Below are 19788 nucleotides of genomic sequence, written 5' to 3' on the forward strand. Positions count from 1 at the left end.
TGTACAAATATTCTTTCATTTCATTCACTGTTACAGTTAGCTCTCAGGCTACAACCCTTTTCTACTCTTGTTCAGATTCAGAGATAATAAAATACTTGCTAAAGTGCCCTCTTGGGAGCCAAAACGTGTGCTAAACTGCCCTCAAGTGCCCTCTTGGGAGCCAAAACACGTGCTAAAGTGCCCTCAAGTGCCTTCTTGGGAGCTAAAATGCGTGCTAAAGTGCCCTCTTGGAAGCCAAAACGTGTGCTAAAGTGCCCTCAAGTGCCCTCTTGGGAGCCAAGACGCGTGCCAAAGTGTCCTATTGGGAGGCAAAAACGTGTGCTAAAGTGGGTGAAGAAAATACATTAAACTCCAGAAGACTATTAGGACCAAGAAATACTATGACACATTACTGTTGCAATGACCTTTATGTTGGGCCCTTTGTTGATCTATATTGAGCCAGAACTATATCTCACAGAACCAGTTTGGATTATCTGGTGCCATTATGGTGTTAAAATGCACTAGAATACAGGAAATGGCATCTACTTAATTGAAAATGTTCTGGGGGAATAACCCCTAGGGATTTATTTCCTTCATACATTCATGTCCCTGTTGAAATCCACACAGTTCTCGTGGATGCTGATCCTAATAGCAAACTAACCTGAGTAGTCTGTCTAGTTAGTCTGTTTTAAGGCTATATAATGTGCCATTTGTATAACATATAAAACGTGTGTAAAGTGCCCTCTACAGTGGTGAGGACGCGCTATATGTGCCATTATTTTTCTCTCCGCCCCTGCCCTTCAAAAAGTCTGTGCACGCCACTGGACTAGATATTAACTCAACTAACAGACCCAATAAAATGAGAGCAGTAAATACAAACAGGGGACGACAACATAGACAATAACTAAAACTCAACACAAAGAAACACTATTCCCCCTCCATGCTAGGCAAAGATAAATTAATTAACAACTTATTAAACCAACTATAAATATGACAAAACAATGTAACTGTGTTTTAAGCTAATCTAAATAAGGTTGTCAGTTCTGACCTTCATAGTGCAACCAGTCAGGGTCTACAGCTCCATGGGCAGACTGGACATGCACTGGGTGCTTGGCTAATGAAGAAACAGTTTCATCAGACTTAAATGCTTGTAGAACTATTGAGTGTGAGCTCTCTGTGAATCTCTCAAAAAAACAGTAAACATCTCTTATTCCAACAGGGTTTTCCTTTAAAAGGTGTACCACTCAGAAAATTGGTGGATGGCGCTGATAAATGACAATCAATTGATCAATAAGAGAGTGGTTAATCTTCCCAGGGAATATCTTTAAGTTAACCGAAGAAGAAAGAAAGAGTGGAGTGTAGATGTTTAAACATAAAAATAGGGAAAAATGTCATGTTCTCATTATAGTTATTATAATCGATATAATGTTTAATCAATGTGTGGTAATAAACAGCTGGGCGCCCGGAACGCTCAGTGGGTAGACCTGGCGACCCATGTACCGAGGCTGAGTCCTTGCTGCAGCAGCCCAGGGTTCGAATCCGACCTGCAGCCCTTTGCTGTGTGTCATCCCCTCTCTCTGTCCCCCTTTCCTGTCTGTCTTCAGCTGTCGCTATCATAAAGGCAATAAAAGCCCCCAAAAAATATACTTTAAAAAAAATAAACGACTATGGCTCAGAGGCAGAGCGGGTCGTCCACCGGCTCCTCCCGCCACGTGTCGAAGTATCCTTGAGCAAGATACTGAACCCCGAATTGCTGTGAATGTGCATGAATGTGTTAGTTTCTGTTTGATGGGCTTTGCTTTGAGTGGTTGGAAGACTAGAAAGGTGCTATACAAGTACAGCCCATTCACCATTTACTGTTTAATAACCAACACATATCACTCCCAACTCTACAAATACTGCTGCTAGGTCAGTTTCCAATATGATGCTATAGGTAACCTTCTGGCATCAGTTAATGTTAATAATTATGCAACGTCTGGTTAGAATTTCAACTGAACCCCAAATTGTTGATTGATAAGCAGTTGGCACCTTGCATGGCAGCCGCTGCCATCAGTGTATGAATGGGTGAATGTGAATGTGAATCAAGTACTTTTAGTGGTAAGACTAGAAATCGTGCAAATGTACAAATTCTCATGTGTTATAAGATCCACTTGCAATATCTGACAGGTACATTACATTAGTGCTAATAATTTTTAGTAAAAGTTTAGTAGAAATTCAGAAATTACACTACAGTTACAATCCCAGCACACAGTCTATGACATTTATGGGGTCGGCTTGTTTGCTGCTTTACAAGGACTTGGATGGAGGGCTGATATCAGATAAATCTCATCATTCAGTGGACAGACTGTTCTGGAATGTGTGGAGGAAGTTGAGGTAGCTGCTAGCTTCTGCCAAAAAAAGGAGGAAGGCATATTATTCCTTCCTCCTCCTCACCATGGCTAAACTAGTTGTTGATGGTCAGCAAACCACTTGTTAAACCACAACGTCTCCTTTTGTTCCTACATACACTAAATTCAGAAAATATGTGTTCTGTCGAAAGGAGCTGATGGAAATGTTCTGGTACACTATACTAACAGGCTTGGAAGCAGGTGTGCAGGTGGGTGTGGGGATAAGGTGACTGAAACTGGCAGCAAAAAGGATTTGCAGTTACCATCAAGTTAGTGACTTTGCAGATAAATAGGAAGGGAGAAAAGACACACACACACAAAAAAGAATGGATTATCACAATGACAACGTGTTGGTGTGGAGGCTTAGGAATTCTTTTGAGAGATCTTTTGACTGAGCTGGGCCGAGTAATGTGATGAAAAGAAATAATGTAACTAACTTCTGCTGATAGTAATCAGTAAAGTAATGCAATTCCTTATTCACTGAGTGACTAAATGTTTGATACCAGAAGGATGTTTTCACATTCATCTGCTGGAAAGTTTCTCTGTGCTCACTAAAAAACAGGTACTAAGGGGCGGGGCCTACCAGCATGATTTGTGACATCACAAATAGTTAGGAAGTCAGTCCTGGTCCAGTATGCAACTTGTATAGTGTGATGTGGAACTTGAAGCCACCAGTGCACATCCACTGAAAATGGACTTTACAGTGAAGTAGGAGACATCTTGTGTCCAGCAGGAAAACCTGCAAAGCAGTGTGACTTAATTTTTTTTGGGGGGATCCATTTGCTTTGTGGACAGAAATAAGTGAGTGTTTATCTGACAAAATTTTCTTTCCTTTTCTGTCGAACTGATTAGTTTTTAAGGTTTATGCCAATTTTCTTCTGAATGAGCCAGTTTACTCTGATTGAGACGCTTCTTCCAACTCCAATCATTAGTGTAATGGAAGGCGCTATGGGGCGACAGAGCGTTCTCTGTAGCTGCCCCCTCCCTCTGGAACTCTCTCCCTAAACCCATCCGTGACTGTACCGACCCTCCAACATTCAAATTACTGACAAAAACACACCTTTTTAGAATGGCTTTTAAAATCTAGCTCAGTCTAATGTGTTTTAACGTATGTAATGTGCTGTTTTATATTGTTTTACTGATTGATCTTGTATTCTTCTTATATTATATTGTACAGTGTCTTTGAGTATTCAGAAAAGCGCTTTTTAAATAAAATGTATTATTATTATTATTATGTAATCATGACTACTGGTTATTGCGAAAGCATCTTTTCCAACTATAACAAGTGCACTGTGATAAATCACTAATGAGTTGTGTCTCTTTCTTTGACAGGGGGGATATTTGAGTCCATTGAAAGCGGCCCGTCAGGCGCTGAGGAACTAGCCTTTAAATTTGCTTTAAACACAATCAACAGGAACAGAACCCTACTGCCAAACACCACGCTCACCTACGACATCCAAAGGATAAACATCTATGACAGCTTCGAAGCCTCCAGGAAAGGTATTTATACGTGTTTGTGATCGGAGGTTCCACCTCTAGTATTCGCATGCTCTTGGCTGCTGTTTTAGTGTGTAAATATATGTGCGAGTGAATGTGTGTGTGCGCGCACATATGCTATGCCATAACTGCTTTGCATTGTAAATGTATTCCCTGTTCAAGGCTTGCGAGCTGCAGTGGCTTAGATTGTGACAATTATAATCAGGCGAGGGAGAAATGGCTGAGCACTTCAAATGTAAACAGAGAGAATTGATTGGTTCCAGGTAATGACTCAGCGGCAGTAATTCAAAGACCTGTTTGGCCCCCAGAGACAGCCAATAAAGTGCTATAATCTATCAGTTTTGTGTGTGCATCAAGCTGACATTTCAAGTCTCTTATCAATTACGGGCCATTATATCCTGTCTCAGTGATTTAGCCAACTCCCTTATATCAAATAAGGTGAATAGAGTGCACAGTGGAGCTAATGCAAAGATGTGCAGTTGTTTGTATGTGTTCTGAATGCAATTTCATGAAAGCAAGCTTGAATTGATCTCAGTCACACCTTTAGCTTCAGCTTCAGTGTGGAAATGTAATGTACTATGTGCTGTGTAATCAATATCAGTATAGTAAATGTATATATACATAAAGTATATACATTTTTGAAACTATATGGCCAGAATATATACTATATACCCATGCTCAGGGATTTTCTCTCATTCAGCCACAAGAGCATTAGTGAGGTCAGGCACTGATGCTGGCTAACAAGGCCTGGCTTACAGTCCAGTGCTCGGCTCTGTACAGGCCAGTCAAGTTGTTGCTGACTTTGTGCACAGGAACATTGCAATGTTGGAACAGGACTACTGACTACTGACTGTTTTCGCACTAGCAGGTAGTTAGACACAGAAAAAGCATAGAGAATCCCACCAATTTTCAAAATAAAATACCGCATGCAGACTCTGGATAGAATTTCATGCTACATTAACATTGTCAGAAGTCAATCAGTCAGAGGCAGGTTAGAGGAGATTTTAAGCATAGAAACACACCATTTTGTATCCTTTTAAAGGACAAGGCAGGCAACACGCTCTGAAGAGGCATCGCTTCTGAAACACTATCCTGTGCGTCACAGAGCAAAAACACATTGCAGACGTGACGTTAAAAAGTCATGCCTGGTGGAATTTTGGGGTTAGTGTCAGTGAGGATAAAGCTGGTGTTATTGTATAGTTTTCTCGTTGTCAACAAATCCCATGACTAAATTAAATGCAAAAATATGTTTGGCCCCCAAAAAACGGGGATCATAAACTGCCAATCCAGGGGCAATTTCCAGTCCCCCATCCTCCTTCCTCTGACCTGTGACATGATGTCAAAAAAGGCCAATTCTATTTAGGTATGTAGTATTTCACTCCAATGAGATGACAATACCAGCAGTGGTCCACACTGTCTGAGGCCACAAGCCCACTGGTTCATACTGAAGATAAATGGCTCACCTCTTCATTTAAAAAAGGATAAGTAATTTCATAAAACAGCTGTTGTTACTGTATCTCTAGGGGATTTAATTACCACTTATAGCCTACCAGCTACTAACAGGCCATTACATACACTAAAACAGTGGTTTTCAAGCTAGGGTCCAGTGACCAACAGGGGTCTTTGAGTGGGTTGTAGGGAGTCCCCAGCAAAAGGAAGAACAGAATACTTTAACTTAACTTAACTTTTAATGATCCTAGTTTGACTTTTTTTTATTTTCAAAACAAAAACAAAATCTAAGATGGGATTCCTAAAAACAAAATTATCTCAAATTAAGGGGTCTGTGGTCTAAAGTTCATATACTCTGGAGGCCATTACATGACAAAGTTTGGGAACCCCTGAATTAAATGCCTTGATATCCAACATTTGTGCTGCTTTGGCTCACTTGACTGGTCAGCCAACTCCTCTTCTTGTGTCGCCTACCATGCACTGAGCTTGTGGCACGCCTCTTTCCTCTCTTCTTCCTATACTCTTTCTCTCATTTAGTGTCTCCATTAGACTAGTCATATTAGCCAGTCAACAAAACAGAAGACAAACTTTGATCATGACAGGGCAGCAGTTGGGATTGAGTCAAAATAAACTGCAGTGGTTCATGCTAATGAAGGAATCCAGTGCATCAGTGAGACTCACTGATGTTTTTAATACTTTTGGACAAAATTTGTTGACAATAGGAAAATATACAATATCACCAGCCATTTAAATGAAGATTAAATAAACTAATCAGTGCTATTAACATACAGTATCCCTAATGCTGAATTCTTGCATACAGACTAATTCACAGAAAGCTGCTTTGCATCATTTGTTATCTTTGTTCTCTGTTTTTGCACTTTGCCCTATTGCTGCTGTGTCAACCTGAATTTCTTCTAAGGGGGATAAATAAAGGAATATCTTATCTTATTATACTTTCTAAGCTCTGTAGGGAGTCAAGTGAAACATTCAGCAGCAAAGTAAGAAGGAGCTATCTAATCAAATCTTTCCCTCTCTAGCCTGTGACCAGCTTTCTCTGGGGGTAGCGGCCATTTTTGGTCCCTCTCACAGTTCCTCGGCCAATGCGGTCCAGTCCATTTGCAATGCCCTGGGGGTGCCGCACATCCAGACCAAATGGAAGCACCAGGTCTCGGACAACAGAGACATCTTCTATGTTAGCCTCTATCCGGACTTCTCTTCCCTCAGCCGGGCTATCCTGGACCTGGTCCACTTCTTCAAGTGGAAGACAGTCACTGTGGTTTATGATGACAGCACTGGTAAGACCTACGTTAATAATTCTTCATCTTTGGTTCCATGGTTTTAGAAAAAAAGATTAACCTTTTATAAAAATGTACACAACAAAGTGAAAAGTTTCTGGTATATTTCTTATGTGAATTATTTATTTATTTTTTTTAACAGTCAAAAAAAAACCAAACATGGCAGACAAAAATCTTTCTTTATTTAAGAACTCATTGTATCACACTAAGTAAGCAAACATTTTAGCTTATATACCCTGAAGATTTTTTTTTTTTTTTTTACCAATGTTGCTACAGGGCTACATAAGGTGGAGGTGGAGTAAAATTATATAATATCCTCGTTTATTTGCTGAAATGTTCACTATATCCTGACAGTAGTACATGAGACAGATAATCTGTAAAAAAAATTATATTACAGTGTATCACTACTTTGCAGGCTGATATTTAAACAAATATTAGAGAAAATGCTAAACTTATTTTAAATTACTTTTCAGCAACTTCATAGTTTAAGTATCTACATTCAAAATACTATAGTGTTTTGACAGTATTATATGTTTTGCAATAAATGTGTTTTATTAAAAAATCTATATTCCAGAGATTCCTCCGTGTACCACTAGAGGCAGCTTTTGATGGTGCTAGATGAAAAGTCAGGCACCAAAGATATTACAGTTCATCCTCACTGGGACATAAATATCTGTGCCAGATTTCATGGCAATCCACTCAGTAGTTGTCAAGGCATTTACTACATTTACATTTACTTAAAACTGTAAATGTGGTGCAAGAGGAAAGGTTGGGGATCTCCAAAGTCAGTAGGATTCATCATTTGGGAACCATGAATGTCTGCAGAATTTCATAGCAATCCATCCAATACATGTTGAGAAATTTAGTCTGGGCCAAAGTGGTGGACCAACCATCCGACTGACAGACTGACACTTCCACCCCTTGAGCCATGCCGCTAGCATGGTTAAAAATAACCTCATTTTAAGGCTAAAAGCCTAACTGAAAGTTACACACATTTCTGACCCATTTAAAAAAAAAATCATGTTATCCAAGATTAATGATTTGCAGCACTACTATTTTTCTGCTGTTTCCTAACACCCATTATTATGACATTGGTGAATATTGTATGTTTACTCAGTGTACTTCTTTGTATTTTGTATTTTCTCAAGCTGAAAAATTGATTTGGGAGAGTAGGGTTTTTGCCCAGGTATGTCTGGGCATTGTTATCATTTGTAGGTGTTCCATAATTCATTGAAGTCAGAGAGTTTGTAAGGCTGCAGAAGACATGCCTTCCTTGTTACGCAGGGAAACAGACCTTGTTCAAACCTTGCTATTATTGCAGTCCAGGTCACCAAGCGACAAATAAGCCAGCAGGCTGGGTACATGTACCATATGCCAGAGGTCAGGGTGTGCCAGCCTGAAGACAGGCTGCCAGGCTTCCCAGAGCTCCATCCAACAGACACACTGGGACTAGTTTGGCCTGGATCACAGTGCTGCAGTGCGTGTTGACTGTGTTTAGAATTCAAGGCCAGTTAAACTCTGCTGTTTTGGCATCATATGGTAATAGTTTATTTTTATTTGTTAAATTATCAAGACAATCTGGAAATAGTATTATCCCAAGTCGACAAATACTAACGCTTAGTCAGTGGCAATGTCAAAGTATGACACATCATAACTTAGTTCATGATCTTTTCCTTATCCTAACCAATTAGATGTTCAGGCCAAACTATAACTGTTTCAAAAAGGTAATAAGCCTGAGTATGCTCCGTCCAGTTAGATGAAATGACATGAGAGGGGAACGTACAGCGTTATATTTTGAAGCGGAGACAGTGACAGTATCTGATGAATTTGCAGCGAGAATGTGTCGGAATATTGCAATTCATGAACTCATTCATTTTCTTTACACAGTTCTTCCAGTTGAATGTTGTCAGAAGGAGTGGAAGCAAGGTCTCCTGTCTGGGTTAACGCACATAGGCAGTAAACTGGCATGCTAACTGAAACACCTGTTTGGGTGGACCATATGCAAATAAGCCTAAGTCTAGGACACTTGAATATAATGAAGCCATTGTTAATGTTATACAGAAGAACATAGGCTTTCCTGGTAAAAGCAATTGGCTTCAGATTTAACAGTCCTGTTGTTCTCAATGCCTAAGTGTTGTTGGAGTTTTAACCTTTAACACTGTCCCTTTTCCAGCAGTTGTAATTGTTCCAGAACCCAAACTCAAAGAAAATGCTGAAAACCAAACCCATGAGCTTTATGAATGTGAATTATTTTACAGATAAGGTAATTTGAGGTATATGCTATGACTAAAAAGATTATGGTGGTCTTTCAATTATTCAACATCTGAAGTCTCTGAGTGTGTGTGAGGTGGGGGTAGTCTTTGCCCTGCAGGTCTTGCAGGCAGCTTTAGGGAGGAATTGATTGTTGCTGATCCCACCACCTCCGGTAATTAAGTTATAAAGTGGACATAGCTGGTTCACTATGGGGTTAATAGTGGCTTGATTTTCTGTCTTGGTGATGGGAAATGAGATCCCGGCTTGACCTGCAAACAGCCTCACCTTCTCATTGTCGCCATTTACACAGGTGACCTGATAGCGGGGACAGATAGCATTGATGGTGGACACTGAGGGCGAACAGAAATCCGATCTGATTGGAGTCCTTGAAGAGGGTTCAGGCTTCTATTCTATTCTATTTGAAACTTTTCTTTACTCGATTTGGTATGAGAAGCACATCACCCGATATACTAAGCAAAGTCAGTGCAGCAGAACATTTATATTATCATAAAATTCTCATGGGTTCTCCTCCTGACCCCCCACTGGCTGTTCTAAACTATGTCTGCTTTTTGGGAATGGGATATAAAAGGGGTAGGAAACAACCTCTCTCTTTGTGCTGTTTCTCCACCAAGCGGGGAGCAAACAAGCAAATCAATAACCATAATGGGACTCCTCTAACGGCTCAACTTTATAATGGCAAAACTGAGATGGCAGCAGCATGTGTTATAGCTCTCCCAGCCAGCCATAACATCCATACAACTACCTGGAACACTGCTGCCGCTACTAGTGCTGCCGCTGCTGCAAAGTTTGATTAGGCCATAAGGGAGAACAGGCTACTATACAATAAAACACTGGCTCGGAAAGAACTGCTTCTTTCTGCTGTTCACAGTATGGAGTCCATATGTCCATTTATCAGTAACCAAAAGGCACTGTCTTTAGTCATGGCAGCCATGGCTGCTGCTGTTGTGTTTCGGATTAGATAATGCTTCAATTTACCATAAAAAAGCAGATATTGCAGCCCGTTCTCATTCCCAGGACGTCAAATACCAACGCTTTGTCATGCCCCGCAGCGTCTCACACAGATGAACAGGGTTCCGTTTAGCATCTGTATGAGGCACACTGGGCTTCTGTGTAAACCCATTTGTGTCAGGTAGGAAAGAAGGGCGAGAATATCCACACATACAGGTGAATAGATGGCTCAAACACTGGGGTTTGTTTCCCCATTTATGTCACATGATTTACATAATGTAGTTATTTTAAAGATCCAGTGTGTAGGATTCAGTGGCAGATTGCAACTCTGTCACTTCACCCTCCCCTTCCAAGTGTGAATGACTACTAGCGCATACGGTGGACCTTTTAAACCCTATACTCAATTAGTCCTTTAATTTCTACATTGAATCCATCTGACAACAAATTGCACATTCTCCTCAAAGCATGTAGTTTAATACACAGTAAAGTGATTACCAGTGCACATTAATGCTTGTTTCAATAAAAATTGTTAAGGTGAATTTGCACAGTGCACAGTCCTACCACACCAGCGGGAAAGGGGCTGAGGCTTGAGGCCTGCCTATAACGGGATGATTTCTTTCCCCAGTTGGCGTTCCTGTTGGGGTTCCTTCCTCTAGCTCGCCACCATCCAGTTAACTGCTCTGGAGAAAAACCTGACCTGGTTAGGTAAATAGGTGTAGGGATAAATCATGACCATATGATCCATATGCACGCACCATCACATCTTCCACAGCAACTTCAAAACCTTCATTGCTCACCAGTGTTCAGCAGCAAGTCTGTCGTATTCCCCTGCAACAGTGCATTGTCGGTTGTAGTAAATACTGTTGATAGTGAGGACGCTAGGTTACAAGTTACATGGCGTGTTTAGCAGTAGCATAGTGTATTTAACGATATTCCACAATACCTGAAGCAAGATTTCACTCACCACCTCCTTCAATAAAGGTGTGGGGCTTCAGTTCCAGTTGTTCGAGGTTTGAGAGTTTTATTTTTTTGTCTAGCTATGTTGACTTCCTCTAGCAACAGGTTGCAGTGCATGCAATGAATGGATTAATAAAGACTGTGTGTTCCGCTTCACAAAGGAAAGAGGCGGAACCACAAAGCCAGCGTTGGATTGGCTTAGGGGTCTTGACTGACAGGCCATAGATCCAATCGTATCAATGCAATTAGAATAGGATGGACAACTAAAACCTATTAGAGAGTGACTCATTATGTTACCTGGTTTGCATGAGCTACAAAACATGGCAGTTTAACATGGCAGACTCCGTGGAAGTTGACCCACTGTGTCTCTAGATATCATTGTAAGGTAACAGAAACACAAGAATTCTTGTTTTCAGGTGATTACACACTAATGAAAACATAAATATGAATATTATATTCCATTTCTAACAATAGATCCTCCTGAATGTAACACACTGGAATATTAATCAAAACCATGGTCTTTTCCTAAACCTGACCAAGTAGTTTTGTCCCCTAAACCATACCAACCTGTGGCTATTTCATAAAGTTGTTAACCATGTATTAAAAAGGTGTCTCATACAGATGCTAAAGGCTGCAGTGTACATCTGTATGAGACGCTGAGGGTATTTGTTGACCTCGGGTGAGACTATCCTAATAATTGCTATAAGGTCCTTTGGAGATAACTATTTTATTTTGTTTTATTATGTTCATAAGCAGTGTTTATTTTCGAGATGAATTACCTTGAAAGACCTAACTAAAACCTGCAGAGAATAATTTTGAACAGCTGAACTGAAACGGGTAGTAAGGCCTGGCTTGCAGTGATATTTCAGTTCATCTCAAAGATGTTGGATGGGGTTGAGGTCTGGGCTCTCAAGTTCTTCCACATCAAACAGACAAAAGCATTTCTTAAAATGCTGGCTTTGTCCACAATCTGCTAACATAAACATGTAAAGACTTTATAAAATGTCATTGTATGCTCTGTTTCCCTCTATATGAACTAAAGGGCCTAGACCAAACCAAGAAAAACAACAACATATGTGGACACATAATTTTGTCTATAGTGTATGTAGAATCTCCTCCCTCAGCACACCATTTTAATTCAGATTTCTTAAAGATCATTTCATTAATGGTATTACTTACGATGACTTTTCTTCTTCTCTAACAGAGAATGAAATAATAGCTCTATATTTTGGGATAAAAATGTATACACATTAAACATGAAAGGAACTTGAAGGAAAAATGTTGCTGTTCTAAGAGCCTTGCCGGTTGTAGGGCTCTACCCACTATCCCGAAGGAAACATGAAAGTCTGTTAGGTGTGGGATATTTTTTCTGCGAAGCTAACATTTTGTCTAAAGTTCAGCACTAAAGGAAAAGGCTCTAAAATGGTCTGAAATAGAAATGGTTCATCTTCTGGGGAGCAGTAAATTTAATGGTAATCTATGTTGTTTTATTTCTTGTGTACATTTTGGCCTGGTGGCTTTGCAAGTGGAAAGGTCATAGGTCAACAAGATCTTTAGTAATCATACCCTGGAGAGCATGAATATCCATGGCATATTTCATAGTACTGGTCGAGAGCTGTTGGGATATTTTACACTGGATCAAACAGACAGAATCCACTGTGGAAAATCATCAGGCTTAATCTCAGCCTAGTCTTTCTGTTAATAGCCTCGTTTCTATGGCAGCAGCATCCCAAGGCCCTGCCTGAGGTGGCGGAGGAAAGAAAAGAGTTGCTGTATTACCCCTGGCGCATCACGTCTCCATTCACTGTGACTTAGCACACAGTCGTTTTTCATTTTTCTGCACTGTTTTACTCCTCTCTGTTGTCAGCCTGGGAAACTTCTTGTAAACCTCTGTAAAGCAAAATAAAATAATTGAAATGGACATGAAATATAATTTTCCCCACATGTTTAATGATTACTTACAGAGTCCTGAATCCATGTACTGCTTTTTTCCTGGACGTGGTGGGGGCTGTGGTGCTTGAAGAAAGGTCAGGTTGACAGCATGTTCACTACAAGTAATATGGATGACTGCATGGTGTAATTCCAAAGTGGTCATTTGAGAGTCACGAAAATGATTAAGAGTCATGTCTGACAAGCTGAGTTGGTATTTAGAGGGCCCACCCTCTTGTCTGATCTTGGTTGAATCCTGGTGGGATGATAATGGAAATTAAAAGGCTAGAAGCAGCAGAGACAGTCGTAAGAGTAGTGAAGGCGAAGGTAGTTGTTAGAGTGGGAATGTAACAGTAATATTAGCAGTGGTTGTACAAGGATTTGTCCAAATAGTATTGAAGTAGTGCTGTAGAAAAAGTATTACGTGAGTGTGCCTGTTCTTGCTAAGGATAGAGTATATATATATTTTAGTGAGAGTCCTCTCAGTGTACTTCAGAGCAAGTCCCAGGACCCCTCCAGTAATCTGTTTCAATTTGATGTGTGCGTCCCCACACCAGCAGTCCCAGTCCCATCATACGCTCGACTACCACTCAAAAGCTGTTTAGAGAAGGGCTCACCAACTCTTCACAATTCACCATGCTAATCCCACTTTCGCCGTGCTGGAATGCTAATGGAGGCTGCAATGTTTTCCATGCTCTGATCCCATATTATTGTCTAGTGTTTTTGTTGTTTCGAGTGAGTGGAAAATTGGATAGTATTGTAAAATCTGCCTATTTCTCCGCTGCTTCTAATTAGAAATGTATTTAGTCACTAACAAAATCAATGACAATTGTAGCAGTATGAACCAAAAGGGCATTAAGCAATTTAGAAGTAAAAAACGACCTCTATTAGTGACCGAAGAATTGCAAGAACATTGACTGGTGTCTGGCACAAACATGAATAATTAAGTCTCAACAGACAGGATGAAGCAAGCTAATTACAGCAGAGGTCCAACAGAAACATCTAGAGAGACTAGTGGGAAAGTCTTCAGGAGAATATTAGCTCCCGGGGTCTAAAATTGAAAATTATCAAGTTAAAATTGGAAATTACAAAGAGGGGGACTTGAAAACTGAAAATATTAATGATCCTTTAAGCTTAAATATTCCCCTCCTTCCCATCCTTTCCATTTTCCTTCTCTTTGTTCCATTTCCATTTTCTATCTCACTTTTTCATGTCGTTTTTTTTCAAGCTTCTTTGTAAAAGGCACATCCATCCCTCTTGTCAATCACAGTGAACAGGGTGGGACAATCCAGTACACAAAAACTTTTATTCAGCTCAGCACATATCCTTATAATAACCAATACAGAGGACCATCTCTTTTTGAACAATCTATTTCCATCACTACAATCAACATCTACATTATCTACAATATCTATTCAAAAAACATACAAAAATGTGTCTAATTAGCAAAGATTAATGGATCTCAATATAATGCATTTTATCTGATAAACATTTAATCAACAACAATTATTCTTGTATTTCTGCTGTCTGCTTTCTGTTTTATTTTGTACACAATCTTTGTTTTTCTGTTTTAATTACATTGTACATCTTCATAAGCCATTTTTGCTTCCAGCCTCACCTGCACATATACAGTATTATGTGCGGAAAAAGAAACATGGCAGCATTTAAAACATTTCATTGTACGTTACATACCTGCTGTAAATCCTGCAGTATAGTAAAAGTCCTCTACCAATGCTTCATTTTCTCTGCACTTTTTTGTCCATCAATCCAGACCAACTGTTTAAACGGTTTAAGGATTGCATGCAAACCGCCTGTTGTGTTCTCTTTCAAGCTATGTATGAATAGTCCTGTCTTTATAGGCAAAACCAGCTATCTAGCTTTGTTGTAATTTGTCTTTGAGTGTTATTATGGTGATCTAAGCCTCTGGTTCCCAACCCAGGGGGTTGTGAGGCCCATAAAAGTACTGGTGAGAGTGCCATTTGTTTTTATGCCCCTAAACTGTGGAACTCACTGCCTCTTTAAATTAGAACGGCCAGCTCTCTCAGTGTTGGTAAAAGGAAATTAAAAAACCTTTAAATCTATCTTTTACTTTAGAGTAATGTTTCGGTTTTAATCTTTGGTTTTGATATTCTTTTCATATTGACATTAATTTTTATTTATTTTGTTATTTTGACGATGTTTTACATTTTATTGTTTTTATTGTATTTATTTTTTGCCTTGCACAATTTTATTTATGGTTGTTCATATTGTTTTCATGCGTTGTTTAAATTTGCTATGTGAAGCACTTTGGGCTGCATGTTTGTATGAAATGTGCTGTATAAATAAAGCTCAGTTGAGCTCTTGATTTTAAGGGGTGTAAGAAAATATTTTAGAATCATTTATAATAATGGAAGACTTTGTAAGAAAAGAAACCTGTATTGTATAAAAAGTTCCTAAAATATCAAGAAAGCTCATCTCATTTTTTTTTCAAATAGTCACAATTATCCTGCTAATAAAAGACTTTGAAAGATAAACAGTAAGAAAATCCAATTTGCCGTGTGACTAAAAGTCTTAACTTAGAAAAGGTGAATTATGTATTTCATATATGGACGATTAGGATGTGGGATCAAAAGACTGCTGGGAAACTGACCAAATGCAATCCTACGTTCTATTACTTTCAGGAGCTGTTGTGATAATAATAATAATCCTATTTTCTATTCTATTTGATTTAGATTTCCTATTTCACCTTTACATTAAATGATAGCAAATTATCTCCAGCACTATACTATGTATACATATTGTTTATCATTTTCATGCACATGCCGGAAACCTATCTTACTGCATTATACTTAGGCAATCAGGTCCAAACTGGGATTGTATATAAACACTTGATAGATAAGATTAAAATAAGTGATTTGATCAAGGACGAAATTTTGATTTCAGAGGTGGGGGGGGACACATGTATTTTTAATAAAACTCTTTCAGTTCACTGTGTTTTCTAGTAGTTCTTCTAGTTTTCTATTGCTACTTTTAAGTTTACTGTTCCCTTTTTTGGTTTGACTGGTTGTAAAGCATGTAGCAAAACATTATCACCCAATTCTGTGTTTCACCTTGTTAGTCAACTTCACTCCAACCAATTTGACACTTATTTTTGGAATATATAGTAAACAGACCTCATTTACACAGCAGTACCGGTGTGCAAGCAAGATGGAGCGACAGTGGGGACGGCCAATCACAAAAGAAACGGCAGAGCCAATCGAGGAGCTTGTGGGCGGTCTAAACTAAGGGAAACAGGCTTCAGCTTGAGCGGCCGTGCTTGACGTGTCTCTGTTTACTAGTGTAACATTGTTTGGACTGTAAAAACTGCAGGAGACCAAAACGGCCTTTTGAAAAAGTGAAGGGGACCTGTGTCCCCCCCCCCATTACGTCCGTGAATTTGATTAATAGACCTAAAAATGATATGTTTTCAGTTATTTGATGCAGTTATGACTGAAAAGAACGTAATTTTAATATCAATGTCATGTCACTGCTTTTCATTATCTAACAACAATTTTACAGATAAAATGAAAAATAATGAACTATAATAGTGAAATACCATGTTAACTTAACAAAAAAACAGATATAATGCCATGATAAATAAAATCCAAGTCTGTTCTGTGACTGTGCCTAACACTACACTGGCAAATCCTCTGTTGACAAAGAAATGTCGTCTGTTGTTGCCATTGTTGCTTTTTTGTGAAGCCAGCTACAGTATCACAAAGAATACATACTGTCCTCTGTTATCAGCTGAGAAAAATATATCTCCAGTTTTGGCTATCTTAAGTCTTCCATTTGAACTGAGGATTACATGTTTTTCTGTGGGCTGAGAAAAATTCAGGACGCTCAGGTTCACAGAGCCCTTTAAATCCTATTGTATAACGCAAGCTTTTTCTTAAAAGGCTGATTCCCCCAGAGCATTTTGTCCTTATATCTGTCTTTCAGTTTACCTTTTAGCTGCATTTTGGTGTCGATGTTGAGAGTGCACTAATGAAAACCACATCTGCATGCCATGGTGACAAGGTGTGAAGAAAACACCCACTATGCCAGATGCCATGCTAAAGTGGATTAATGAATGTGGGTTGTCTCAGCTTCACACACTCATAAAGATATAATGGTTGGTAACATTTGATTTTATGCAGTATGCAAGGCACCTGGAATGTGAAGAATAGTAGAATGTAGCGCTTGTTTCAAAAAGTTAAAAGTCAAGTCAGGTTTATATACCATGTTTCAAACAACCAAATTGACCAATATGCTGTGCAAATTAAAGTGCATGATAAATCTAAGGCAAGTAAAAATACATTAACAACGATAAATGGCAATGAATGAACAAATATTAGGCAATATCAAATATGTGCATAAATGTAACAGAACAGAATTTTGTGAGATCAATACAAAAATAAGATTATGAAATACTAAAACCCACTAATAGGCCTCCAATAACAGGAAACCGTCTCCGTTTTTATTATTTGTAGCATTTTGACCAAAGATAAATTGGTTTGGAACATGAAAAGTTATTTTCCAAATGGAACCAATAAAGTGCAGGTTTTCCTTGTGATCCAAAATCGGCATGTCGTATTCTACAGGACCATGTAACAGTTAAAAAACAATTGTTCTGAGGATCTAAGAGGCCTGGAGCTGGAGCAGTGGCAGAGACATTCTGAGGTGTACAGGGACGCTACAGTCTGATATTCCAAGCCCAAGGCTTTTTCAATGAAAAACGCCATTGTGAAATAAAACAAACTTTCAAAAAATTGCATTTTAAAATAGAAACCTTTGGATTAAAATACAAATATAATTTGATGATATTAAAATAGATAATTTAGAAATTTCATGATTATATCCACTGTCATTTTGATCATATTCATTTATGTGATTATTAATGTAATGTATTTATTATTGGCCTTTTTGGCTCTCCATAATCTTATGCCCCTGGCATAGCATAGACCTAATTGATGTTATATAATGCACTATTTCCAAGCAAAAAAAGTAAATGATAAAGCCTCCTAACCACACCAGATGCCTGCAATAAGTTGCATATTTAGCTATTAATAAACATGTGAGAATGGATGCATGAGGAGGAGAAGGAGGCCTACTGAGATCCCCCACTAGGAGACCAGTTTTTTCATGCCACACCGCTCTATATGCATTTGATTTGTTTTACAACTACATATAGTTGCTAAATGTATTTGCTCTAGTTCCCAAATTAATGACTTGAACTCATTTTGTGTCAGAAGAACTTTTTATACCCACTGTACCATGTGGCAAGAGTAGATATGTGAAGGGTAGAGTTAATTGCAGAAAAATGGAGTGCTGGTTCAGGGAGTGGACTCTTTCCTGCACAAATGATTTAGAGCTGGGAGAACTGCAGTGTAGCTAATAACAAAGACAATTTTTGCTGTTGTGACTGGCCCACATTTACACCCGGAGGTGTTTATTTATAGCGAGGGAACATCAGCGTGCATGTACTGCCTCCGCATTCCTGTACAACTGCTAGAACCTTTGACCGCGGGCCTGCTTTAATCTTTCTCCAACGTGTTCCACGCATTTAATTGAACATAAATAAGCCAGCCTATGTGGCAAGGGTCACATTAACCTTGACCCTGGGAGTCTGCAGCTCAGTGACTCATCAGCCATTACTCCCATCATGCAGTGCTGCGGATAGGCCTTCTGGGGGGAACCGCTTTAATGTCTACGCGGCCGATGATGATTGAGCAGCCCAGTAAAAGGAACTCTTCTTCCTTGTCGCCGGCTATGCATTCGAAGGGGAGTTAGGAAGGGAGCGCTTGAGGGGCCGTTCCCTCACAAGGATATTTATCATAGGCGGGCCGATCTGTTTTACGCTCAGGAGACTCCCAGACGGCCCCCTAATAAACGCTTAGAGGGGATGAAATATTCATGCTGAGTTAAATATGGATCCTAGAGCAGTCGCTGCGCATTAACCACCGTCAATACTGATCAGCACTGACACCACTCTTTTCTCCCACTCCAAAAATTTTCCCTGCATTCCCCGCAGGCTGTGTGATTTTGGAAAGGTATGAAGGAGGATTCAGCCATGCAGAATGGAAGGAGAGACGTCTTAGGAGTGAGAGGGAGCGCCGAAGAGGTGCTCCGACATGTGTTTATGATGAGCGAGTGCAGCAGTCAGATGTGTCTGGCTGCTTTTATCGATGTTAACTAACTAACCGTAAAACAGAGATTGCTGCTCCAGCAGCGGAAGCTGTTTTTCTCCAAAGACAGCTCACGCAACATCAAGCGTTCATATGAGATTGGACTCGAGCACACAAACACACACTTTTGCTCTCGTACACATGCAAATAAGGCAGGTAAATGGACTGTACTTTTTCACCCATATTCATACACTCATGGCAGAGCTCATCACAAACAGAAAGTAATACTGGCACAGACTCTGGAGCAATTTTGTGTTCAGTTTCTTGCTCAAGGACACACCAACATGCACTGGGAAGAACCAGGGTTTGAACCGGCAACCTTCTGATTGGTGGAAGACCCGCTCTGAGCCACAGCCATTCAGCTGCAAACATGTTGGAGGACCTCTACCCATACTACTTGGGCACATCAAGGATTTGTCAGACGTGGCGGCCACCCCAGTGAAATCAAGGGAGGGACTAAATGGATCAGCACGGGTCCATCTGTCCATGTGTCTGTCCATCTGTCATGTGCAGTAGATCAGATGACAGATTTAGTGAAGAACCTGTGCCAGACCTTTATTCAAAATTCTCACAATTATTGTCATTAAAGTCTAAACCGAGTTGTAAGTCTTTTCTGATTTTTCTTAGTCATCAAATAGATGCTAGTTCACATCTCTGGCCCTTTGCCCGGACAGAAAGTGAGTGATATGTTTATGGAGCACAAAGGGATGGCAAAAATGAAGGGTGCCAAGAAACACAAAGCTGAATGTCTAACCCACAGATATAGACAGTAGTCAAACAGAAGAGTTTTTTTTCCAACAGAGCTGTAGCTACCATTGAGGACAGTCAGTTCATTTCCTTTGTGTTGTTTCTGGGAATCTGAATTAAATTAAATGACACAAGGACACG

General features: G+C 39.6%; 1 protein-coding gene across 5 annotated transcripts in view; it reads left to right on the forward strand.

The window, feature by feature from the left end:
- The window catches only part of grik2 (glutamate receptor, ionotropic, kainate 2), a 261749-nt gene that overhangs the window by 78892 nt on the left and 163069 nt on the right, over positions 1–19788 (forward strand). For all 5 annotated transcript variants that reach the window (XM_051407269.1, XM_051407264.1, XM_051407267.1 and 2 more), the window contains 2 exons: positions 3699–3866; positions 6350–6607. In XM_051407269.1, the coding sequence (XP_051263229.1) occupies positions 3699–3866; positions 6350–6607 (426 nt within the window). The remainder of the gene's footprint in view (positions 1–3698; positions 3867–6349; positions 6608–19788) is intronic.

This window comes from Dicentrarchus labrax, unplaced genomic scaffold (genome assembly GCF_905237075.1).
Source record: "Dicentrarchus labrax unplaced genomic scaffold, dlabrax2021, whole genome shotgun sequence".
NCBI lineage: Eukaryota > Metazoa > Chordata > Actinopteri > Moronidae > Dicentrarchus > Dicentrarchus labrax.